The following is a 26,717-nucleotide window of genomic DNA, read 5'->3' on the forward strand; positions in this document are numbered from 1 at the left end:
GGGTAGGCGGGTCCGTGCCCGGGCGGAGCCGGGACGCCCGGCCGGGACGCTGCGGCCATGTGGGGCTGTGGCGACTCCGGTGGAGCCGCCGCCGCCACCGTCGTCCTGAGCGGGACCCGCGACTGCTTCCTGCACCTGCCGCCCGCGCTGGCCTCGCTCCTCCGCCTGCAGCAGGTACCGCGGCGGCGCCGCTCGGGGCCCAGGCGCAGGGACGCCTCAGGCAGGCAGGGAGGATTACGTGAGCACATCCCCCTCCCCCCGCATCCCGTTGCCGTGGCGATACAGAGCCCTCCTTCTCTCCCTCACGACTCAGCCCTCCCCTCAGCCGGGACCCCTCACTGGGGGACATCGGGGAGCCGCTGCTTCCCTCGCCTCCTGCGTGACCCAGTATCGTCATCCGTTCTTAATTAAACGCGGGAATTTTTCTTCCCGAAAGTAGTCTGGCACTGTGGGCATCTGCGTCTCTCTCAACGCTCCCTATTTCATACTAGTTTTCCCCGTAACCTGCTAGCACTAAGCGAATATTGTGTAAACATTTAACTCCGGTAGGAGAAGAGGTGACAAATCCATGCATAATCCCCATTCTCGGTGTACATAAATAAAATGTGGCACTATAGGAAGGCACTCCCGTCATGCAGAGCCCTGCTGAGGACGCGGGGTCAGCTGAAAGGAGTGCACCTTACTCTGTAAATAACATTTCACATGTGGAAACGGGAGGAGAGACGCTGTGTGCCTCTTGTGCCATGAACAGAGAACCAAGAGTGCCAGCAGAACAGCGTGGAAAATGGCAGTAATGAGCCGAGAAAGATGGGAGCAAAGGTCAGGAGTCCTGGCCCGGCCCCCCTGGGCCGAGCAGGCCTGCCTCGGTGCGGGTAACCTGATTTCTCAGGGCTAAATAGGGCATTTCACAACAGAAAACAACGTAGGTGTGTAAAAACATGCTCGTTCGTCTTTGGGGTAGTAGGAGGAGGCTGGTGGAATTGGAAGAAAGGCAGTATGAAATGTGAGCTTCATTTCAGCTGCAGTTTCTGAGTGTTTTACAGATCTGCTGGCAAGACAGAGGAGAAAGGAGTGCAGTTGAAGTCTTGTAGTGTCATCGTGTACATTGTTTGTTATGGTGGACTCTTTTGTTTAACCTGAGCTGCTAAACGAAAATACAGAATCTCAGAAAACTTGATAGAAATAGCATCTTAAATACATATCACAAAAAAGGAAAAAGTTAAAAAGGGGATTAATGGAATCAAAAGCTGAATCTAGTTGCAAAAGATATTAGATAGTTCTTCAGTTTGACATCAAAATACCTGGGCAGTTCTGAAACAGATTGATAAAATCATTTTGGTCTGAGTTAATGTGATTTTTTTACTTATTTTAAATATGTCACAGAAGCACTCTTGGAGACCATGTAAATGTTACAATTTTTGTGAAATCGAAGTATATGTTTATTTCTTTTCCTCATTCAGGAAATACAAATAAGCCGTTACAGATTTCTGTAAAATATTTTGTGATAACCTATCATGCAGAAGAATGAAAAAAGAATTAATTTTCTTACTTAAAAATAGTCCATGGAAATAGAAGGCTGTTTAAGAATTGAAACCCAACACTCACTTCTGTGTTGAGGGTTGTGCAAACAAGGTGTAAAATCCAGATTATATCTTTAATTCCTTTGATCTCTCCAATCAAGTACAGTTTAGGTTGTCTAATTGTTATCTTACTTAGCTGGTTTTATATTAATTTATTTTTCTTCTTTGAAACTCATAGGGCCAAGCTGTGAAAGTATCCTGTGGTCATCAGCTAGTATTTTTGAGCTGGATGGAAACCAGGCATCGAGGTCACCAGAGTGAAAATATTGCAGAGATTAACAGGCATTTGGCAGAGAAACTTGGCATCACAGATGGAGAACAGGTTTGATGTACTATCTTTGTTTCCTATTTAAATAAAGGGTATATCGGAAGATAAGTGAAAAGGTACTTTGTGAGTTAGCTATGATCTTGTTTGAATTTAGAGAGGTTCCTCATTTACACCTGCTCATGAGAAAAGTTAACTGTCATGAAGTGTCTGGAATATGAAAAGATTTGCTCATTAAACCATTAACATTTGCCTAAACAATGTTAGGATAGGCTTGTGGGTAGGTCTTTGCAGGGCTGGAACAGCTGTTTTCAGTGACATTAATTTTAAGAAAATATGCTTTTAAGCAATTGAAAACTTTGGAATGGGAATATTTTGCTTGGAGTTCCTGTTGTTTTAAAGTAGCTATTGACTTTCTGCATATTCTTGTTTAACTTACTTGGGGTTTAAATTTTCATCCCTTTCTTCACCCCTTCACCATAGTCCCTTTCTCTTTGAATATTTGTATTCATCTCTTAAGAATATCTGTCTGTCTGTCTGTCTGTCTGTCTATCTGTTTCTTGTACATTCACCTCTTACTCTTGAAGACTCCATTAAAGGTCTCATAAATGACTCTTTCGTCGAGCAGAAGCTAGAGATGCCCAAGATGCAGAGTTTTCTGACTTGGGACTACTAAAATCTCAAAATCAAAGGGTTTTTTTTCTATTAGTAGGTAGACATTTAAACAAACAAGAATAGAAAAGTACTGCTTTACACAGTATTATTGTGTAATGTATTTGTATTTGCTTTTTCTCTTATATGAAAAATTTTGTCCAACATAATAGAAGACATCAATGAGTGTGACTCAGAGCAGTGTATTATCTTACCTTGTTTACTTTTTAAACATAATTTCTCTGGAAGTTATATGTCTGTTTGCAGAAATTTCCAATTTAGTAGTTGAGCAGCCAGGCATCTACCTTTTTTAGTTCTAGCAATTTAACAGGAAAACCTGTTGTCTGAATTCAAGAATTGTCTGCCTTCAACAGGAAAACAATTGACAAAGAAACCTAAGAAAACCTCACCCAGCTGTTGCCTGGGAATAATCCTCTGTACAGTCAAATAAATGCATGATTAATTAGGTAGTTTCAGCATTGTTTTGGATTCATGAGTTACATGTTTGCTGTGTTTCATAATAGTATGATCTTCTATTTGCTGTGCTGGGGAAAAGACATTCTTCTCAATTATTCAAACTAAGGAACATAGAGGATTTCAAAACTGATTGTTACTTTTGTAAAAGGTGTAACGTAATTCTCTCAGAAGAAAGGTAACTAGTTTTATCTCAGGAAAAAATTAATGATGTTTCTTTGAAAATCAATTGCAAGATGTTGTTACTTTTTTTTTTTTTTTTGGGTCAAATGAAGCCTGTGGCAAAAACTGACTTCTGCATTCTGTATTTAATGCATTCTGAAAGACCTAAGCCACAATAGCTTCTACGATTCCTCCTGATTCACACAACATTAAAACTGTTCTGTAGAGGTGGGGCTGCTCCCTATGAAACCATTCATTAAGGAGCTGAGCTTGCTTTTCTATTGTACGTTTTCCTTATTTTTCAACTGGTTCTAAATTTATGCACAAGTGAATGAATTTTTCAACTTCCTAAAATCATGGGGATTTAAAAACAAAGATTAAAAAATGGAAAGATGGTTATGTGATCAAGGTGTATTAAAAATTGATTGTTCATTACCACCTGATACATCTCCTGATGCTTTTAATACTCATGGCTTATTGACATCCCTGAGCCTAATGGGATCCATTTCCCTTCCATTGAGCATTCTTCTGCTTATGAATTACCTAGTGTCATTAGGAGGTGTATGTTCCAAGTAGCGGAAACATATAGTGAAGATGTTGGTTTTCTAGTTGAAATAAAGATGGAGATTTTATATAATTAAAAATAAGGAGTTAAATATTTTGGTGTTACTCTTGCCAGGTGTTTCTTGAACCCTGTTCCCATGTGTCCTCCTGTCAGCAAGTAGAAGTGGAACCACTCACAGCAGATGATTGGGAAATTCTGGTAATAAAACGCCTTCCATTGTTCGTGTTCTTGTCTTAAAGGTGACAGAGATTGACATTGCGGTTCAAGCAGTCTTTTTGCACAATGCCCCATTCTTGTCAGTCTCTAAGAAAATACTAAATGTGGTGGAGTTTAGTTGTATTTTATATTTCAAGTGGTGTATTAGAAAGAGACACACAGGTCTTTGTTCAAACAAATGTTAAAAATGTTTGCAGTATTTAATTTATAATGGTATCGCATTTCCCCAGGAGCTGCACGCTTCCTCCCTTGAAAGACATCTTCTTGACCAGATTCGAGTGGTGTTTCCAGGAGCCATCTTTCCTGTCTGGGTTGAGCAGCACACCCACGTTTACATCAGAATCGGTAAGCGGCGCTCAAGGCTCTCGGGGGCACCTCCAGTAAACTGCTTTGCAGGGGTAGATGCATTCATTGGCATCTTTTGCTCATACTTAGGTACACTTGTGCCAGCAGCCCCATATGGGAGATTAGAGCCGTGCACGGAGCTTCTGATATGTCCCAAAACACATGGACCTGAGGAGAATATCACCAGCACACCAGCTACAGAAAGTGACATCTTGCTCAAAAATTTTGTGAAAAATAACATGGAACAAGAAGAAACATTAAAGGATCCTTTTGCCAAACAACCTTACTTAAAGCCTGGAGTCCTTGAACAGAGTAAGGCTGATGCAGACATGACGTTTGGCTCAAATATTCTCCCAAATATATGGAACTTCATAGGGAACATTTTCTCTAACACATCTGAGCAGAAACAAAAGACTTTGTGTGATAACGATGAATTGAGCACCTTCAAAGACAAGCTGCTGAACTTAATTCACATGGATTCCATTTTTAGAGTATGTCAGTCCCAGCCTCCCAGTGTACAGAATGTATCCACCACTCATGAATTTCTGAAATGCAATGCTGTTCACGTTTTTCCATGGAATTTAGAATATATTGATTTGGATCCAAATCCTGTAGTATCTTACGGGAAAATTAATGAGCTGCTTTCCCCAAGACAGCGTCATCAAGAAGCAAAACAAAATCTGCCATCTGAAAAGCAAAGTCATGTGACTAATACAGAAGACAAAAATCCTTCTAATTCTAATAGTGGTCAAGCATCCAGTGAGGGATCTGTTGTTCAGATCGTTTGGAATGGATTTGAAGACCTAAAGAGTGTCATTGAGTATGGCCATGACGGGGGAGCCCTGCATGCTGGAAGAGTTTGGGTCAGTTTGGGCGCACCATATTCTGGGCTTTTTATTTTGTATTATTTTCTATTGGATAGTTGTGAACTGACTACTAAGTGTGCAGTTTTGGGCTGTAGATTTTGTGTTAATCTCTCGAGTTTACCAGAGTTTAATAGAACCAAGTACTGTTTGTTAGAGCTGTGCTTTGGACTAATTCTGGACTACATTACTTGCCATCATCCTCCAATATGAACAGTGTGCTCTGGGTTTCTGCACACTTGGCATTTTTACACCAAGTGAGGAAAATGCTTCAGTGTTTCTGAAGGGAATATATGCTTTCTTCACAATCTGTGGGTAGCCACTGTGTTAACAAGAAAGTGAAAATACCTATTTACATACATTCTGTACTGCATGATAATACTCTTCCTCAGTTAACTCTTTGAAACATGCCTCGACCATTGTGCCTTTGGTCATCAAACTGTAAAGTAATGGGATGGCATATCCTAGGGCTACATAATGTTTGTGACTCCTTTTATACACTCTTTAAGATACATCTTGAAGATTAATGTCAACCAGCTTGTATAGTTTAAACTGTTGTAGTTTTCATATGCTGTTTTGCCAGGTGGCACAGGTCTGGGTGTGGAGGTACTGATGTTTCAGCTTGTTCTGATACAACTGCTGCCTGATTATGTTAGTTCTTTCCTAGAGGCACGTGTGGGATCAACAAAAACAAACAAAATGTGCTCCAAATTGACTATTTTGACATAATACATTTCTCACCATTCACTCAGGTTAAGAATGAGGGCAAGAGCCTGCAGTAGTCTTTGCCATGAAATCTTTTGACAGACGTAACAATTTTCTGAATGCCAGCAGTCATAAAGTCTCTCACAATTAAGAAATATTTATGAGATGTTTTCAAGTTGGTGTAAGTTTTAAAATAACACAGATTGAAAAGAAGTTTCCTTAAAAGGGCAAACTGACTTGTATGACTTAGGGAGACTGGATTTTCTGTCTCTCTGCTGCAGGTGTGCTTAGTTCTGGTCTCTGTAATAGTCTATATATATTTACCTGCCCATGTAAAATTAATTTTAATCAGCAAATGAAGTTAAATTCTTGTTTTTCTCCTATACTGAGAGCATTCTTGCAATGTTCTAAGAATTTCTTCTACTTCTTTTTTGAGCTTTCGGCTTTATTAAGTTAGTAGGTCTGCTGTGGTGGGAGCATTTTCATAAACAGGATAAAAGATAACTAGAAGTGTGCATGTAAGAGTAAGATTTGGATATCACTGTCAATGTTACAAATTCCTTCTTAATTCTCTTGATGTTCTATTAGTGATGAAGAAATTGATGTAGTATTATATATGCAGTGTTATAACTAGTTTACTTTCTAATACTTCCTTTTGTTTTTGCTTTTATTTTAAATATTTCAGATTGCAGATGGTCTGAGAAAAAAACTGCGTATTGAAATACATTCAACAGTCCGAATTAAATCAGTTGAATCTATTCCTAAAATTCCTGTATCTCTTACACTGCAACCCAAACAGAACTTAGTGAGTTGATATTGCTGGTCACATACTTGTTTATGTATTGGGACGGTGATAATGTTGCTCTGGTCACATTGGTGGCAGGGGGGTGGGGGGAGAAAGGAGGGCGTTGTGTTTATTTCTTTTAATTTATTAGATGATGATCCTGAAGTTGTCTATTGTTGACTGTAGAAATAATTCCAAACCTTTTTTTTTTCCCCTATATCTTCTTGTTTTTTCTTTTCACTATGTAAAATAAAGTAATTTAAGTTAATAGGTAGCAACCTACTTAAACAGCTTATGTAGTACTAAGTTAAGTTAATAGGTAGTTATGACCTACTTAAACAGCTTACGTAGTACTTGTATTTTGATCAATATACTGTAAAAATCAAACCATTAAATTTCGGATTGCTCTTGGTAGATAACTCCTGATAGTTACACTGCTAATTGTAACAATTTTCTGTTTATAGGAACTGGTAGATATCACAGATGATGGAGAAAATTGAACTCTTCAATTTTGATTTGTTTTCCTGAAGCTATTAAAGGATATAGCACTTTTGACTCATAGTACACTTAAAATCATAGGGTTTCCCATTATTCTCAAATATTGAGAATTTCTGATGTCTTTCTTATTAAAAAGGATGTTAACATGAAGGAGACATGGCGTTGGTAGGGAAAAACGTACTTTTTTTCTTAAGTTAGGTCTCAAGTATAAAAAAATCACTGTCAAAATAGCAACAATAATCAATAATTTTGCATCAGACCTTCATTTGAAGTACATCAATATGGGTTCAAACCTAGCAAATATCAAGTGTATGTCTTTAAGCCAAAAAAAGAAACACAAAACAGAAAAAGAGTCATAGAGTTAAGGACTAAATATCCAGTTTAAGTCTTCTGGAAGAAGAAACACATAAATTTTTCCAACACTGCGATGCCCAGACAATTGTAGTGAAAGTATCATAATTTTTATGTCCTGTTTAGTCTTTTTCTTTTTTTTTTTTTTTTTTTTTTTTTTTTTTTCCCCCTCATGGTCAATATTTAATTTTTTAAGTTATATCATTGAATCCCTCAGTTTTCCTGTAAGGGAGACATATTCTGAGTGAGCATCTGTGGCAGTAAGAACATACTTAGTACCAGTTCTCACGGTCCATCCAACGTATCTCTGGAATTATGTATTTCTTCATAACTTGTGTGACATTGGCCTGGTTATTTCCCATGTTAGCTCCCCCTCAAAGCTTTAAATGCAGCACTTGCCATCACAGCAAGGGTTAGGCAGGTTTGTTCTTCGTCCCCAATATTCTAACTTGATTTCTTACCTACAGAAGAACTGCGCTTTTTTAAATTTGACATAAAAGGATTATTATTATGATCCTTGTCAATCCCTTCCAAGTCAGAAAATTCTGTGGTAGTCTGGCATTAATCTGCTAAAATCATAAAAAAGTAGTTATGTATGCTGTTGTGTATTTTAAATACAGATTTCCCTTTTTCCTTTCTAATTCAGTTAAAGGTTTTTAATTTTTGGAAAAAAACCCAGACAAATGCAGAAAGAGTTGTTACAGTAACTTTCATTTTCCTTTCTGAACACTGCTTCCAGCATCTTCATTGGTTCTCCCTTTTCTGCATGGGAATTACGCATCTGTGATTAGGAACTTAGCCAAGAGATATGCGATCTAGACTCAATTTCTTGTCCTATTCCAGTTATCTAGGTGTTTTGGGATAAGTTGCTTGGTCTCCACCTGCCTGTTGAAGGTTGATGGTGATGCTCCTGAACTGGATAAGCCCAGGGTTCTCTTTATAGGAAAAGGATATACAAGGAAAAGAGGGGTGTAGTGAGCACCTGAAAGAAGTCTCAGGTCAATATCAGTGCATATCTTCAAACCCAGGGTTTGAGCAGTGCCCTTGGATCTGGGGAGACAGATAAGTAAAACAAAAATAGAAGCTTTCCCTCACCCTCGTATCAGTGGTCTGAGGGAAAAATCTTTAGAGGTGGTCTAGTACTCAGCTGTGGCCATAGCAGGAGCTGCATAGATACTTTCCCTAAAGCAGTTGATAGAAGTGGTGTTTGTTGGCAAAATGCTGTTTTCTAAAGGAATAAAACACTTACATCTTCTTCCATCTCTCTGCTGCCATAAGAGAAACAAATGCCTTATGCATAGGAAGAAAACATTTTTACTTATGAGCACCTGGTTTTGTTTTATTTACCTTCTTCCTTTTTCCTATTTAGCATAAAGATATACAGGAAGATGATGTTAAATGTGCATTCAGTTCTTGGCTGCAGGATTCCACTACTGATGATCACCCATGGATAATGACAAGCACAGACTGTGTACATCTCTCTGTCAAAGAAGGCAAGGATAATACTGTCCTGTCTACTATGGAATTACTTAGTCAGTATGCCAATTAATTTCTATATACACCTTTTAACATACCTGATACCTCTTCACACTGAAAGTGTAAGCTTGAATTACCCTTTAATAATGATTAACCTTTATTATTCTTTCATTTTGGATCATATTGTAGTAATATTCTTATCTGTCTTGTGAGGAACGAAAACTTAATTTATTTGGAGTTTTAATAATTATTCATTGTGTTTCTGCAGGAATGGAGGAGTTTGTCCTTAGTGCAGCACATCCTGTGCACATTGAAGAAAACAAGTCTGAGAATATTTTTATACTGAGTCCCAGTTTGCTGCAAAAGACAAGTATACAAGTAAATATCACATAGTATCAGGTATCAAGTAATTTAAATTGTTATACTTGTTCAAAATATATTGCATTTTTCTATATAATATATTTCAGTTTCCCTTTTAAAGTAAATAATGTCAGTCTATTCATTAAATTATATCTGCATCCTTTATGCCATTTTGTAGCTTGAGAGCCTGCTGAAATTCCAGGCATACCATGCTTGTCACTGAGTGTGCAAACAAACTCTCAGAAGAATCAGTTAGAAGAGAGGAAAGTCAGTACTGTCCAAGTTTGAACATCCTTATACTTATTTGTATATGTACCATCCTTATGCTTAGTTGTTCTCTCCCGTGGTAACTAAACAACTTCTTAGTGTTTCTGGCAGGAACAGTAGCTTGTTCTGGCAAAGATGAAACATTCCCCATTCAAACCTACCACACTCTCCCTGCCTTTTCTCTGATATAGTTTCTATGCCTTTTGTTTCTTTCATACTTAATTTCTCAGGAGAATAAATATTTCTATTTAATATTAGAATTATTGCTTCTGTTAGTAATTGCAGTTGGTCCAGTACCTATTACTTCAGGGTTATCATTATGGAAGTGGGATAATGGGTTTTTTTTTTCATTTTTAAACATACAGTGAATTTCAGTGGAGAATTAAAGGTGTTTTTTTGGCTGTTTAGAATAGAACTGGTCTGCAAAATTTAGAATTGCGGTTAAAAAAAAATGGGCTTTCTTTTACTAGGAGTGAAGTATAAGAAGGCTTCTAGAAATTGGTCAAGTGACTGGAACTAAGATGAAAAAGCAAAATACATTTCTTAATAGCTGTGTCAACATCTCCTACTAGCCTGTTTTTACCTGTGAACCTCTGCAACCCTTATTTGCCTGCCCAGCTTTCCATACTAGCTCCCTGGTGAACAAGATGGAAAAATTCATGCCAGGTGCTTTGTCAAGTTACTTTTCACCCAGTCAGATTCCTGATCAGTTTCACTATTGTGTCTCATGAGCTTTCCTGCCAGCAGGACAGGGAATGGCACAGAAGGAACAAGCTGCAGGTAGGGGAAGAGATAGTGGGCTGCACAGTCTATTATAAACAGCACTTGGCCCAAAATCTAATCTTAGATTATTAAATTACTGTCAACACTAGATTGTATTTTGGAAGTAGTGTATTTCTTCCATTTCACCAGTGCACCTTTCTTTCAAGCATAGCAAAACATACATGCAGTGTTGTCTTTGCACAATTCCAGAAATGGCTGGTTACTCCACAGCCTTCTTCTATAGTTATATTTCATCTGAAGTCCTAACTCTCCTTTGTTGTAGGTTCTTTTACATCCTCTAAGTAGAAAAGCCGATGATGACAACCAGCCACCTATGCCTGATAGAGACAAGACCCTTCTGTACCACAAACTAAGCGATTTAGGGTGAGACGTTTTCATAGAAAAAAATATGGGAGAGAATGGGAATGAGGATTGGAAAAAAATAACTGGGAAATGGATTTGTAGAGAATTTTCAATGCCTGACAGAGGGCTCACATAGTGTGCATCAGTATGCAAACTCTGAGATAAAAACTGCTGACTTAGAAATGCCATGGAATAGGACAGACATTGTTGAGAGAGAATTGGAGCTAGAAACAAGTTTCAAATGATGGCCTTGCAAATAGACTAGTTACTTCGGAGAAACAGAGCTATGAAAGATGAATTGTAGTAGGACCCACAAGGGGTAATTTTAGATGATTGGTTTTAAGGCATTAGCAGCATTGCGTGGCAAAAGCAGATAGGCCAGAAAGCACTTGTATTGTAATTCGGAAATAGTTTGGCTTCTGATTGTGATGGCATGAATTGTAACATCTGTACTGCCTCACCCTTCACATGAGACTGAAAATGGAATAAAAGTTTTTAAAACGCCTCTCAGGAGCCCTATCTCTGGGTCAGAAAAAGACAAAACCCAACAGATAACTTTGGAGGAAATGGAGACTTTTTGGAAACTGTGCCAGATCTGAACAAAACTCTGCATCTTTTGGATTGTGTCAGGTTCAGACTTTATCCTAGTTTGTGCAAAATTTTGTCCTTCAATGATCTTACTGCAGTGAATAGAAAACTTCATGTGTCTAAAGGTACTCATATACTGAAAATTTCAGCATGTCTGCCAGTAGGAAGGTCTCAACTGAGACTGCCTCAGCATGGAAACCCAGAACTGAGCCTCAGAAGAAATACTGATAGTACAGCAGTTTTTGATGTTCTAAGTACTTCTACAGACTTCTACATAGCAGCAAGGGACAGTGGGGTGGTTTTAGCTGGGGTGTTCAAATGAAACAAAATTCGTAAGTTGCACTCTGCCAAGCCGTGTCCCCCAGTCACTTCCACCTGTTTACTTGTTCAACTCCATTTAATAGTAAGGATCTCAAAGAACTGTAGTTCCTAAAAGTTTTGTTGCAATCATCAGCCGAGGTGAGAAATGCAGAGTGCTGTGGTCATAAGTACAAGGGAAAACAGCTGGGCTGTGTAGCAAATGTGAAGGGATGGGGCAGAGGAGACATGAGAGGCTTGGAGTGTTGTGATAGTGTTGTGATAGTGTTGTGATAGTGTGCTGTCAGTGCTGGGAAAGGCAACTGAGAATACAGTCTGGCAGCATTCTAACTTCCCCACAGTGCAAGCTTTTACCACCTACAGAGTGTGCACTGATGCTACCCTAGGCCACTGAATGTTTCCTTTCCCCTACAGAGGAGTGGACAAATTAGGAACATCTTTATTTGAACACATAAGCCACAGTCTTCTGGGGCGTCCTTTATCTCAAAAGCTGGCTGCTTATGCTGTGGGACTGCGAAGTGGAGGGGTGCTTCTCACAGGAGGAAAGGTACTCGCTTCTGCCTTCATCTGCAAACCCTTGCACATTATTTTCCATAGTTACAAACTGGTTGACGTTCGTTTTCTTTGATGCTATGCACGTTCCAAAGAATAAAGAACAAGCTGAAAAAAAGAGCAGTTATCTGAACAGAGATAATTCAGTAAAACATTATCATACACACAGAGATGTTTTGAAGATTGCTACCAGTGCAATTTCAATAGGACATTGTGTACTTTGTGTTTATATTATGATAAGCACCTCTTGTCTTTGAAGTATTTGAATGAAAATAAGAATATATTTTCTCTTGTGTTCTAACATAAAGTGGCAGTGGAGTTGATACTGTTATTTTCCCGTTGTCTCTTACAGTGATCCATTTAATACTGTATGTCACTGAACCTAGCAGATGTCTTAACATTGAACTCAGTGGAATCAGAGCACTGTACTGGATATATCTACTCTGAATTTATCTTTGTTTCACTCTAGGGCTTTGGTCCCTACCAAGTGATACAGAGGCAGAATACACATATACTCATATACTTTTACTGAGGAATAAACCCAGTGTGTGTACAGCTTCCCCAGCTTGATGTCTGGTGCATACCATGACAAAAACACAGAAGCACATTGGCTCTGTCAATTTACTTTAGCTCACATTTATTTTTGTAGGGAAGTGGAAAGTCAACATTAGCAAAGGCCATCTGCAAAGAAGCTTTCACTAGACTGGATGCTCATGTAGAAGTAATTGATTGTAAAGCCTTAAGAGGTATGATAATAGTTTCTTTTAATCTTGAATGCTCACTGTACAATAAAGAGGCACAGTTATGAAGATACTATATTTGGTCTGAATAATTTTTCTAGCATTTTTGCTGTTTTCACAAGGATGTTTGATGCCCCACAATTAGTATCTTCAACAGTCTGATGGAGGTACTGTAAGTTTATTTCACACTTCTGTCAGCTTCTGTCCCGCAGACCACGTCCAATTCAAACCATGCTTGCCATGCTAATTTCTAACTGTTACAAAATAGGAAGAAGTTGCAAAAAATGGACTGTTTTTTCACCTGTGCTAGCTGAAACAAATATTTTGCTAACAAACCATAAGTATTAAAGGATACCTGTACTCAGTGAAAGGATAACACAGGCACCAAAGAAGGATCAAATAGCCAACTGAAACCTGATTTATGGTGGCCTATTTACTAAACTAGTGTATCTGGCAATAGGCATCTAACGCTCATGATTATAGTTGATGAGACGGCTCGTTAGGCTTTGTGAGTTCAAAATAACTACTTTGTGCAAAGACAGAAGAGCACAAAGGAGGCATTTTTCTGCTCTTGCATTTCACGGGCTTTTCTAAATAGTCTTGCTGTTACAAGGACAGAAAATACTCAACTGTTTTCTTACAGAGCCCTTATATTTGCTCAGCATATTCTTTTTGCTTAAATCCATGTGAGCTGGAGCTCCTTGCACTAGAGAAAAGGGGAAAGATTGATAATGAGCCTTTGCTCTGGGAAATTCTTCCAATTGCAGGATTTTTTTAGTAGCTATTTTAGAATGCTGCTTATATTTCTCTGGTTTTAACTGTGTGGAAATTAGACTTTTAGGTTTCTCTAGTGGTTAGTAAAAGATGATTAATATAATTTTAGTAGAACATGTGGAACCTTCTAGTACTTTTTTGATTGAAGATGTGGACTCTTTCTTTAGTGATTGTTGACTCTGGTTTAATCTTGGTATCTGGATTTAGAGATGTAAATTCAAAATAGACGAAACATTGTGATTTTTTCCTGATAATTCTGTGTCATTCTAATAGTGTTTTGTTTTAGGAAAAAGATTAGTAAACGTAAGGAAACATGTGGAAGAAGCTTTTTTAGAGGCAGCATGGAGACAACCATCCATTCTTTTGATGGATGATCTCGATCACATTGTTGGAGTACCTTCTACACCAGAGCATGAGAACAGCCCTGAAACTGTTCAAAGCAATAGACTTGCGTATGGTAATACTGTTTTACCTTTGCCTGGATAGAAATGTAATGCAACTTAGAATTTCTTACACCTGGGTTTTACTGTCCTACCTGAACAATCCTGTCTGTATCATCATTGCCTCTGAACCATGTGATATTCAGGCAGAGACTCCCAAATTATGGTATGTAGGCATTTGTGGACCGCTAACTGAATCAAAATAATGCACTCTGGATCCTGGAGTAGTCCTTGCCAATGTGCATCCACCACTGGTGCTGCTGGTAATGCCTGTTGTCAGTAGCACTGCCAGTGCTTGAGGCTTCTCCGTTCTTTTTTATATTACTCATACGCTCAAATATGTTGCAATTGATTACAAACTGCAGATGAACCTTGAACCGATAATTACTGATAAATTGATTTTTTGTTTTCGATAATTATGATTTATAATTACAGTGCTACATCAATTTGATACTGATGTTGAGAACCAGCCTCTTTTAGATGAATACCAACTTCTTTATCATCCTACTTGGTATACATTGTAGATCTTCTGTTTTGTTTTACAATGTAACAGTACACAAATGTTAAAAATAATATAATCAGTTGCAGTTTGACATCCTGTATATGGCTCCCTTTTATTCCTGAAAGTCTAGGCAATGCTGAGTTGCAAATTAAATCTAAATGATCAAGATTAATAAAGCCTTAGCAAAAAATGCCTTCCATTTCTTAGATGTGTTTGAGAGAGTTAGCATAATTTTTATTGAAATGCTTTTGAAATTCAGAATATCTTACTATAGTTTCTTCCTAAAAAATGTGCTAAGTTACATGCAGAATTGTTTGGTTTTCTTATTACTTTTACTTAAAGGTATAATGCATACAACAGAGCTTTAAAGATTTTTTTCTTGAAGATCTACCTTTCAACCTTATTTATTTTTTACCTCTAGGTATTACCTTTCTCCTGGAGTGCTTATTTTCTAGGCTTAAGATCTGGGTTTTTTCCTATAACTTTTTCTTTTTTGTTTGCATGGAGGGAGTAATAGCAAACAAAAGTAGATGCCAAAATGTTACAAAATCAGTTTTTAAAAAGCACTTCTAATCACATTTACTTACTGGAATGCTCTGTCCTAGCGAGAATCACGATACTTTTTTTTTCCCCCTAGTTTTAAAAAGAACTGTAATCATGGGAATGAAAATAATATGTTACAAAGCTGTTATATTTTGTATGCACTAATGCTGCTCACTGGGTTGGGCTTATTTTCATTCTCTTGCAATTCATGCAGCAATATCTTCTGGTTTTAGTTTTGAAAGATCTGATAAAAGAAGTTATTTCCATGGGAAGTTTGATTGCATTAATTGCCACGAGTCAGTCTGAACATTCCCTTCATCCTTCCCTGGTTTCGGCACAAGGAACCCATATATTTCAGTGCTTCAAATGTATCCGATCTCCAGATCAGGTAAATTCAAATAAAAATGGCTAAAATGTATTTTTCTTCCCAGAAGCCTCAAATACGATGCTGGAACAGCTAAAAATTGTAAGTTGCACTTGAAGATGAGAAAAAATCCTAGAAATCTTAAAATCTTAGAAGTTCTTTTGCGATACTTAAGTGCCTCAGAACTTATATCTGTCATTACGAAGTTAAAAAAAAAAAAAAAAAAAAGTAATCCACTGGAAACTCACAGTTGGCCCCACTCTTCAGTGGTAAGAGGAGGGTGTATTCAGAGGACATTTCAGTTCAACATAAAACAAGTCAGGTTGTCTAACACAGGTGAGATAGGCATGTCTCCTTGTTACCTCTGAGAGGATGCTGAAGGAGCAGTTTAGTAAAACGTAAGTCATCAAGTTAGAGAAATTATAAATGTGTTTTTTCACAGCTCAGTGAAATAAGTATGTCCCTAGAATATGTATTTAAAAAATTATATTAAAACTAAACGTTATTTTTATGGGACAGTTTTAGGTTTGTTTCCATATTAATACTATCCCTCTACTTTTGAACATAGTCCAGTTTGAAAAGAAAAATGGATAGAAGAATGAACAGTATTAACTTTCATGCAGGAGAAAGCAGATACTTTGAAACCCTCATCCCCTAATGACTCTTCTGTATTTAACATGAGCTGTTCCTGTGTCTTCGGTCACAGGCCAGCAATTAAAAGCCACTGAGGAGGAGACGCTGTGTTAGATGCAGTTTAACTTCCTCCCACTTCTACAAGTGTTCTTTTATTGTTTTTAATACTAATAGTCAAATAAGGATGAAACATCACTGGAAAAGTGAAGCCCTCAAAAGATACCAAATTATTTGAAGTGTTCTTATCTAGCACAATATATTGCATCTCAAACATATTCTCTGCTCATATTGACAAAATGAAATGTGTTCCTTTTCCTGTGAAACATAAATAGATGTAAAACACTAGAATCTGCGGAGGGAGAGATGTTTCATTATTAATGTTGAATTTAAAGTAGATCTGCTGAGGTGAATATTGAAAGTGATAAAACCGCTGAATTTACTGAAGTGCACCTGAAGAACTAGCATTTGTTTATATTGCTTAGGTTTTGTTATTTAAAAGGTTGGTGTTACACAAATATTTAAGGAAATTTTAGTAAGTCATACCTATTTACTCTTTGAATTCCTGAACTCCATAATAAAGAATAAACTCAATACACACTTGCTGCACAATTCTGTTTTTCAGAAGCAAAGATGGGAAATTCTGTATTCCGTAATAAAGAAGAAACTGAATTCTGATCCAAAGGATTTCTCTGATCTTGACCTCCAGTGTATTGCAAAGGAAACAGAAGGTTTTGTTGCTAGAGATTTTACTCTGCTTGTTGATCGTGCCATTCATACCTGTGCTTCTAACCAGAATGCATCAGATAACGGTGGTATGTTGACAACAAAATCTTTTATTTCATAGTCTTATTTCTGTTACCCAGAATCGGTGGAATAATACAGAAAGAAACCCTCAGTTTTTCTGTTTTATGTTTAAAATTTCTTCAGTTGTTACATATTGTGAGGAGTTTGTTATTGGCAGTCTGTGTGTTTGGGTTTTTTTCAGGGTTTTTTTTCTTTTTTTTTTTTTTAAGCAGATTTGAACCTGTCAACTGTGGATTTTCAAAAAGCTCTAAAAGATTTTACTCCATTAGCTCTGAGAAATGCCAACCTTCATAAACCTAAAGACCTTGACTGGGACAGGATTGGTGGCTTAAAAGATGTGAAGCAAATGCTCAGGGATACCATCATGTTACCTGCAAAGGTACTAAGTTCCTTTAAATTAGTTATTTGAATTTTGTACATAATGTTAGTAGGGAAGAATTATTTTTAAGGTTTGGAAAGTGTTGTATAAAAAGATGAGAGGCATGATTTGTAGCTTCTAAATCTTCAACTGTCTTCAACTACTGGAGAACACTTTGTCCTTCCTCTTTTCTCTTCCAAATACAAAAGGCAGTTGCTGAACTTTACTACAGAGCAAGTGTTGCAGTACAATCCAGTATTAGAGTATTGCCACACTCACTTGCAGGGCTTGTGATTAGGCTCTGTAAAGACAACATTTCCAGCTGTTTTCTGCAGTGGTTTTGCTAGAGGAGTATTTTCTTTCAGATGAATGCCAATCCACTTTGTGAGCAATTTAATTTAATTTTACTTTGGCCTTTCTGCCTTGCTTAAAACTTGAATGTTGAGATGAGCCATTGAGCATTGAATCTACAGAAAAATGACTGAATGGTATATTTGATCATATAATTTAGTGATTAAAATAGGAATTTAGAACTACTAGTATGGAGAATAAAGAGCTCTAGTCCATCCCTATTCTGGCCTGTTTCCTCTTGGTAGAAAATCACACTTGTTTGTATTTTAGGTACCTGTTAAAACTAGGAACCTAGTTCAGCCCTGAGTAAACTAAAAACAGTCCAGATGAGCTGTTGGGATAATACTGGGGATGTAATAAATTAGATGCTTTCTGTTTAGACAAAAATCATTACTAGTCAGTGATGTTACATCACAGAATACTTGCTTATGGTAGAATATATCACATTAAAACTCTTTTTCAGTATCCAGAATTATTTGCAAACCTGCCCATACGACAGAGATCAGGAGTTTTGCTGTATGGAGCACCTGGAACAGGAAAAACATTGTTGGCAGGAGTGGTTGCAAGAGAGAGTGGAATGAATTTCATCAGCATCAAGGTAGCAGGAGTTTAAGCTTAATTGATTCATTTTACTAACTGAATGAAGTAACTTTACATAATACCTGAAGCTATGTGCTTGTGAGGGCAAAATACTAAAGTAAGAAACTCATATGTAAAATTTTGCTTGTCTCTCTCTGGATATCCCTCTGGACATCTGATTCCTGGAACTACACAGTTTTATTACTGAGGTGTTTTTTTTTTTTTTTTTTGTATACTTACTGATTAGGCAGAATTATAAAATTTAATTAGGTGTTCCTAGTTTCTCATTTTTGGGGGTAGAAAGACACCAGATTTTGATGGGGGTCTTTGATGATTTCCACTGGACAATGAAATTGAGCAATATATTTTAAACATTTTTAAAATACAGTGTAAACCTTTGCCTTGAGATAATGTAACACATGTTCTGTTATGGTACAAAAATGGAAATGATTACTTTTAAACAAGCTGGAATGCTTGAAAAATTCTTCTGGCTTATTTAGACCCCTTGGCTCTTCTGTCCAGAGATGACACTGTCTTGGTTGCAAGAAAATTCAGTCTAGTACACAAAATATATGCTGATGTTGAATTACGCATTAAAACTAAGAAATGTGTCATAAGTATTATTTTCTGATTATATCTTTTTAGGGGCCAGAGCTGCTCAGCAAATACATTGGGGCAAGTGAACAAGCAGTTCGAGATATATTTAACAGGTGTGTTTTGTAAAGATTTGTGATGTTATCAATAAATTTCACTGGTTGAAGCACAAATAAATAATTTTGTTGTCTGAGGAGAGATACGGCATCAGATCATAAAAGCATCTGAAACAATCAGTTGTGTTGAACCAGGTGTATCTTGGTAGGTTCAATCTGACCATCATTGTTAAAGAACTGCACATTTTGGCTCCAATGAGGAATGTGCTTTTGAAGCTGAACTCCCAGTCCTCTCCAGCTACAATGCATTGGTTCACAGCATAGAATTGTCTTGGAAAACACATCTTGAATTCCTTTCAGATTCCAGAAGATAGTTTACTGTACTCCAAGTAGTAACGCACATTCAATATCTAGGTTCTTGAACTTACTTACTTAAAATTAGTATTGAGGTCCTCAGTGCCAGTAGTTCTGTTTTACAAATCTGCTCAGTGCTCACTAATGCCAACATGTCCTACATAACCTTTGCTTCTCAACTTATCATGTGGGCTGTCTTTTTGTTAGCTGTCTGTAAGCCAAGAACACATCTGCAGTGATTTTAGAGCTGTCATGTATATTAATGTGACAGTTGAGCACTTAGAAATGATAACGTGAGTGCAAAGTATGTCATAAAAATGAGCAGTGATTCTATTGCAATCTAGTTTTCAGAAGCTCTTAAAATTCCACAGAAAGCAGTTTTTCTGTTCTCTCATTAAATACAATTGTTCTCTGAAGCAAAAAGAAATTACCTTCAGTATTTCTAAGCAATTCTATCTGTGAATGAAACTTTAACAGAAAAATAAGTATTGCTTTTTTTCCCCCTTTTAGAGCTCAGGCAGCTAAGCCTTGCATTGTTTTCTTTGATGAGTTTGATTCTATTGCTCCTCGCCGAGGTCACGACAACACAGGAGTCACCGACCGAGTGGTGAACCAGCTGTTGACTCAGTTAGATGGTGTGGAAGGCCTGCAAGGTACCAATTCGCCTGTGTGCTCCTTTTTATGAAGAAGTTTAGCAGATATTAATGACATTTTTCTGCACTTTCCTAAGGAGTTTATGTGCTAGCTGCTACCAGTCGCCCGGATTTGATTGATCCAGCTTTGTTAAGGCCAGGTCGTCTGGATAAATGCCTGTACTGTCCACCTCCTGATCAGGTGAGGAAACAAAGTAACTTCACACAAGAGGCAAGGGAAAAAAATCAGACTAATGGGTTTATTCTCCTTTTCTTTATATGTAGTGGCATTCCAAACTTGGAAAAAGTGGACTTGATTTCCCAGCTCCAGTTATACAACAGGATAAATTCACTGATTTTAATGTCAATGTGTTCACATAAAAGTGGGGGGGAAAAAGGGCTGTTTACCATAGTCTTCTGGATCAAGTCATATCCTGTGGATCTAGGTGATTAAAAAAAAAAAATTAAAAACAGGGACCTAATTTGCAGAAATAAATTGGATGCAGTATAGTGGGTATAATGTTCTCCATCTTTTTTTGAAGTATGAGTCCATTTTATGAGAAAACATTAGCGCTGCTTATTTTAAGATAAGTTCACACATTTAACAAACACCACCACATCATTTAATTCTGAAACACATATGATGATCCCATGCCTTAAGAGCATAGATACCTATTTTTTTTCTCTTTTTTTTCTTTTTTTTTTTCCTTCTTTTTTTTATTTCAAACTTCTGGCCTAGAGTAAGACCATTCAGGTAAACAGAAGCATTTCAATTTCATCATATTTTTCTTTACAAAAGGACAAATGAGGAGCAGAGCTCACCTTTATATTTTTATGTATTTCATATATAAAAATCCCAGATATTGACTTGATATATTAGAGAAATATATTCTCTGTATACTACATTTGCAGTATCTTGAAAAAAGATCTTTCCTCCCTCAGAGAGAAAGTGGCAGGTGACAGGGCCAAAGCACCATCCAGCAGTCAGGACGAGGAAAATAACAGGTTGCTTTACTGACATTTTTTTCCCTTTTTTCCAGAACTCACGCTATGAAATCTTAAAAGCTCTCAGTCATTCCCTGTCCTTGGCAAATGACGTGGACTTTCAGGATTTGGCAGCAAAAACAGAGCAGTTCACAGGGGCTGACCTAAAGGCTTTATTATACAATGCCCAATTAGAGGCAATCCATACTAATATAAATTTAGGTGTAACACAGGTAAATAAAACTAATATAAAAGCAGTATGTCCTGTTTATTTTTATGTTGATGTGTTTGAAAGAGTTAATTGTATCAATGGGATTTTTAGCAAAATTGTATTTTCTTGTATTTTTATACAGAGGATTAACATTTTAAAATCTTTGCAGAAAAATACAAGAATAATGTAATGAATAGGTTTAAATACTTCTTAAACACAAGGTTTTACTTGTTTAATGATAGGTATTTATTGTTAAATAGATATATGTGAGCACAAGTGTGTTTATCACAGCCATGAGGAACAGCTAACAGATTGACAGAGGGATCCCGCACTGAATTTCTTAGGATCAGATAACAAATTCAGTTTTTAGGTGGCACATTTTGGAGGATGGAGGAAATGAGAAACTGGTGGGTTTTGGGGAGTTGTACCACCAGATTGGGTTTGATTGAGGTCAGGAGAGAAGTGGCAAGAGGATGGCAATACCTGAAATGGCCAACTCTGCCTCATCTTCCTGGCACCAGCTAGTACTTGAACTTCCAAAGTACAGAATTCCACCCTTGGTTTATACCCTTCATGTGACTGACAGATCCTTCCTCTTTTAGCCTCTGTTAAGCCACCTCTCTCCACATTTTTAATGCCTGTCCTCTGGTTCTAGCTGGAAAGGAGCAGGCATGGCTTCCATTACTTGGTAGTCAAAGGGAAGGGTTGGGTTAAGGGTGCAAGATGAAGGAGAACCTCTTGAATTCTTTTTGCCCCAGCTGTTACCAAGGAATTGGGCTCTGAGGATGTGACTCTTAGTATTGAGAGGGATCTCGAGCATGTCTTCCCTGACACTCCCTTCACTTGTAGCATCAGTAACTAAGTAGTTGATAGGTCATGATTATCCATCATAGGAAGAGATTGTTATCTGAAGCAGTGGGCTCCAGAGTGGTGTGCACACACCCCAGAGAGACCACAAGGCAGTCCATTGATGTGCAGGAGGAAAATATCAGAAATTCAGTGGTACATGTATATAATTTACAAATAATATCCATTGCTTGGTAGAGGGTGCTCAGAAATTTTTGACTGATAGAGGTGTGCTGTCAAAGAGATTTGCAGACACCAGTCTAAAGCAGCAATTCTGATTTCGACATCAGCATTTAAAGTGTGTTGGCTATGACTAAAAGTGAGTACAGCAGTTAGGGACTATAAAAGTAGACTCACTTCAGCCTCCTAGAGCATTTTCTACAAGATACTAATTTGCTTGGCAAGTAAAGTTGAGACAGACATGGGTACAACATAACACATACATGAAGTTTCCCAACACTTGCTGTTACTGAGAATGTGAGGCAGTGGAAACAATAAAACCTTAAAATTGCCTCCTGAAACTACTTTTCTAGCATGAAGACAGAAAGTTCTTAAAGGTATTAGATTTTCTTAGCAAAATATTTAGAAGTATACTCCTACAGAAAAACATATTACTACTAGAGTCAAATGCAAATTGATACTCTCATTTGCACTGTATATCAAATCTTTTCATATATTTGCAATTGTAGTTTTTTAGGAGTTAACCCTTGTAATGTTCTATTCTTTGTTACAGGATTTTGCATCTAGTTCTGATAGTGACTTCAGTCTCTCTTCCATGGTTTTTCTAAACCACAGCAGTGGCTCAGATGATTCAGCAATAGATGGAGAGGCAGGGCTAGAGCATTCTCTTATTTCTTTAGACATGTCTGACTTAATTCCTGAAGATCCAAGGTCCAACATGTATCGTCTTTATTTCGGAAGCTCTTATGAATCAGAGCTGGGAAATGGAACTCCTTCAGAACTGGTAAATTACTCACTTAATGTTTTGAAATTTTCTAAATATTTTTAGTTGAGAAGCAGAAAAAACCATACCATTTGCCTGGTTCGGTTTATAAATACAATTATGTCTGCTTTGACATTCAGACTGGCTTCAGATTATACTTAGTAGTCCACAATGAGGAAGGGGATGAAGGGATGTGATCTGAAAAAAAAATACAGTATGGACTTCTCTGCAACCTTGCGGGACTTTAAAATCAAAATCCCAGAATACTGCTGAATACCTTATAATTAAGCAAATTGCATTCATATTAGATTTTACTCTCTGGTCAAATGGCTTGCTCCCTTCCAAAGTTTAACAGTAAAACAGTTCTCGACTTTTTGGTCATTGGTTTGTTTGTTGTTTTTTTCTTTAACTTAGTTTTATTACTAAAGATTGACAACCCAGTTTTCAAGAATTAAGTTACAGTCTCAAGAATCAATGAACCGTCTTCAGTTCCCAGTAGAATGTGCATTAATAGAATAATCAGACCATGGAATTGTGAAAAGGAACAGAACTGAATCTTAACTTCCATCATTGTCTTTAAGAAGCTGAATTCCTGATGTTGCATCATGTTGCACAGAAAGCAGCATGTTCTTTGGCCAGTTTGCAGGTAGGGATGTGCAGGTTGGCTGCCCAGCACCTGCACAGTGATCAGCCCATCTCTTGGCAGGCAGGTCAGCAGAACAGGGCATGCTGCCTCCAAGCTCCTGACAGTGAACAGTGATTTCAGAGTTTGTGTGTGACCCGTGGGAAACTCATTTTAAAATGAATTTCAGTCTGTTGTAGAACTCTTACTACAAGTAGTAATCAAAGTTCTTAGACTCTTCTTTTTAAAACTGTCTTGCATTGATTCTTAAAGCCAAAAGTAACTTACTTTAGCATTATAGAAGTAACTACTGACTGTTACGGTGCTTTAGTATATTTTGCATTATGGGTTCGATTAATGTAACTATAATTATATGTTCGATTAATGTAACTTTAAAGACTGAGTTTTCCTCTGACTGTGAAAATTCTTCAGCAAGGATTCTACAAGGACTTTGATCTCTTAAAGTTGTTGAATTGGAAAGGTGCTTACTTACCAAGTGCACAGAGAATTTGGAGGTGATGAATATTTAAATTCCAGAGCTAACTACGTGAACTCGTCCAGATTTCAGAACCACTGATTTTCCTAAGTGATTAAAGCAATGGACTTAGCAGACCTTTATTCTTTTTCAGATGATCCATTACAAAAATACTTATATATTTTCCAGACATGAAACTCTTAATTTTCAAATTTGACCTTTTGCCCAAACACTTTGGCATATGAATTTAAATATTTCTGTTCAAAAAATTACATATGTATTATATTTTAAAGAGAAAGTACTCTTCTTGCCAGTGGAGACAAGCTTATATTGAATCGTAGCCTAATTCCTAATGATGGACTTGCTGCTTTGGATCCATAATGAGTTATTGTATTTCCTCTTGTGATCAATTTAGAGCTCTTTGTGTTTGTCCGGTCCAAACTCCATAACTTACGACTTTACCAGCATCACTCAGAGAGATGTTGCATCCTCACAACTTGCAATGCTTAGAGCAGCTTCTCAAGAAGGCTCCCTGGAGAACCAGGAGCAGCAAGCAGAGCACCTGAGGGCAGAAATCAATGCTAGCAAGGCCAATTACAGAAGCAAGAATGGAGTATGGCACTTTTTAAATTTTTTACATAGTCTTAACACTTCTCTGTTGTTTTTTCCACACTTCTTGGTATTTCAATAAATAATTTGTGCAGTAATATTAAATACTGTGTAACAAAAGTAATGAAGATAACTGATACTTTATTTGAGGAAAATAAGCCAGATGGTAGCATTCATATAATTCAAATTATTTCTGTTATTTATTGATATGGAGGGGGGAAAGTTATGACTGTATTTGTAATACATTTGTCTGTACATGCAATGGGGAGGTTCCATAGTTAATGACATTGATGGTACTGTATTTCTGTAGAAATTTTTCATTGTCTGTTCATGGCTCTCTTTCCAAGGAGGACAGCACCCTTAATCAGTCAGTGCTTCCCAAGACCACTTTAACTATTACCCAGTCTCATCTGATGGCTGCTCTGCAGGGTATGAGACCATCCATTAGTCAGGAGGACTGGAGGCATTTTACTGAACTGTAAGTAATTGTTTTTGTAATTTTGAATTCAGTGGAGGTGTGATCTTACCACACTCCTTATACATCAGAAACACAATAGTTTTAAATAAATGTGGGAACTGGCAGCAGATAACTGATAGCTTTTGACAGCAGTTTTAAAGAAATATTAAGTTACATAGTGGGAAAGGGAAACTGTTTTACCAATGAATTGTCTTATTCATGTAGGACCTAGAAATAACAGAGCAGAACTCCCTGGTATTATGTCATGGGCCATAACAGTACAAAGAGGTTCTTTAGTCCTTCCTGCTTCCACTTAGCAGTGGCTCTTTGCATTTTCAAATTGCTGGAGTTTGGCCCTCTGTAGTGGTCTTAGTGTAGCTGCTGTGTTTGGGAAAGGCAATAATCTGTAGAAGTATAAACATACTGAAAAGGAGAATGTGTCTCCTTGGATTGGAGATCAAAAAGCTGGGAGAAAAACAAAGGAAGCAGGGCAGAGAGCTGTCTGAGTTAGGTCTGTGGGTGATCACTCCTCCAGGTCAGAGGAGACAGGCACTCTTCATTTCCGTAAACATTTACTTAAACATCTGGAGTTTGTGGTGCATTAATATGCATCTGAAGAGGCAGACACAAAACCCACATTTCATAAGAATTTGCTAATGTCTTTTTTTGTTTGTTTCTAGGTATGATAATTTTCAGAATCCCAAGAAGAGGAAAGTACAGATTGGTGCAACATTCAGACCAGGACAAAAAACGACTCTAGCTTAGTAACTTGTATTTGCTTATAATTGCTAAACTGTAACTGGAAATGACAGATGTGATTAAATCAGATTATTTATATTCATACGGATTTATTAATGCAGCAGTTGAAGATAAGTTTCTTTTAAACTTTCATGTTGTAAAATTATGTCACATTTTATTTTGAAGAAAATTATCCTCCTTTAGATTGATATTAAATTTTTTGAAAGAACGTTGCTTATGTTCTGTCCAGTTGTTTATCATATAAACTTTTACATTTTGTTTTTTATCAATTTACTTGCCAAAATCTAACAATGATTTCCTGCCTGTGTCTACTCCCTCACAACAAGTAGAATCTGTTCAAACAGACTGTAATATTAATGGGGGATATGTTTTTTTAAATATACTATAAAGCCATTCTCTAATGGCCTTTGGAGGGCTTAGAGGAGGGTGGTACTTCATATGTATATTAGCAGGCAACTAGATTAATACTTCCAGAATATATTTTTCCAGCTGTAGCAGGAAAAAACAGACCAAGATACTTGCATCTTGTTTTTTGCCACTGTTTGTTAATCAGAAGAATACCAAATTGCATTTCACAACAACTGCACCTTCTTAGCCCTACCTTTTCTTCCCAGAGACTGCTAAAAATATTTTGGATGCTTGGAAGCTTACATCCTGAAATTATTCACAACTATTGTCTTCCGTGGATATTGTTGAAGAGTTGTGTTCCTTAACTGATACATTGATAACCAGGTCTTCACACAAGGAGGGGGAAGGAAGGAGGAGGAGGCAGGAAAGAAAACTAGGGCTGTTTCCCATGAGCCTGTTCGACCCTTTCACAGCATTTTGCTTCCCCTTCAAAATAGTATTGATCTCTAAGCCAAGGAAATACCATATTACCATCAGTTCAAATACTTGCATTTGAAACTTCAGCCCAGTTAATTCCATTGATTAGTTCCTGCA

General features: G+C 37.3%; 1 protein-coding gene across 1 annotated transcript; it reads left to right on the forward strand.

Moving 5' to 3' along the window:
- Window positions 1-57: 57 nt before the first annotated feature.
- PEX1 (peroxisomal biogenesis factor 1) lies at window positions 58-25,984 on the forward strand. Its single transcript, XM_040080483.2, has 24 exons — window positions 58-174; window positions 1,759-1,902; window positions 3,812-3,895; window positions 4,144-4,258; window positions 4,349-5,121; window positions 6,512-6,631; window positions 8,829-8,952; window positions 9,204-9,313; window positions 10,608-10,708; window positions 12,008-12,140; window positions 12,795-12,891; window positions 13,946-14,116; window positions 15,378-15,532; window positions 16,764-16,953; window positions 17,158-17,324; window positions 18,118-18,252; window positions 18,879-18,943; window positions 19,748-19,890; window positions 19,968-20,071; window positions 20,910-21,086; window positions 22,644-22,874; window positions 24,366-24,563; window positions 24,907-25,037; window positions 25,697-25,984. The coding sequence occupies exons 1-24, from the start codon at window positions 58-60 to the stop codon at window positions 25,779-25,781; spliced, it is 3,870 nt and encodes a 1,289-aa protein (XP_039936417.1). The 3' UTR covers window positions 25,782-25,984.
- Window positions 25,985-26,717: the final 733 nt, after the last annotated feature.

The sequence above is a fragment of the Hirundo rustica genome, chromosome 1, assembly GCF_015227805.2.
Source record: "Hirundo rustica isolate bHirRus1 chromosome 1, bHirRus1.pri.v3, whole genome shotgun sequence".
Taxonomy (NCBI): Eukaryota; Metazoa; Chordata; class Aves; order Passeriformes; family Hirundinidae; genus Hirundo; species Hirundo rustica.

Excerpts from the sequence above, each read along its gene's own strand:
- PEX1 (XM_040080483.2), top strand. The coding sequence starts at position 58 with ATGTGGGGCTGTGGCGACTCCGGTGGAGCCGCCGCCGCCACCGTCGTC. Across the intron at positions 14,117-15,377 it reads AAGCAATAGACTTGCGTATG|TTTTGAAAGATCTGATAAAA; the intron begins GTAATACTGTTT and ends TTCTGGTTTTAG. Across the intron at positions 21,087-22,643 it reads TAAATTTAGGTGTAACACAG|GATTTTGCATCTAGTTCTGA; the intron begins GTAAATAAAACT and ends TCTTTGTTACAG.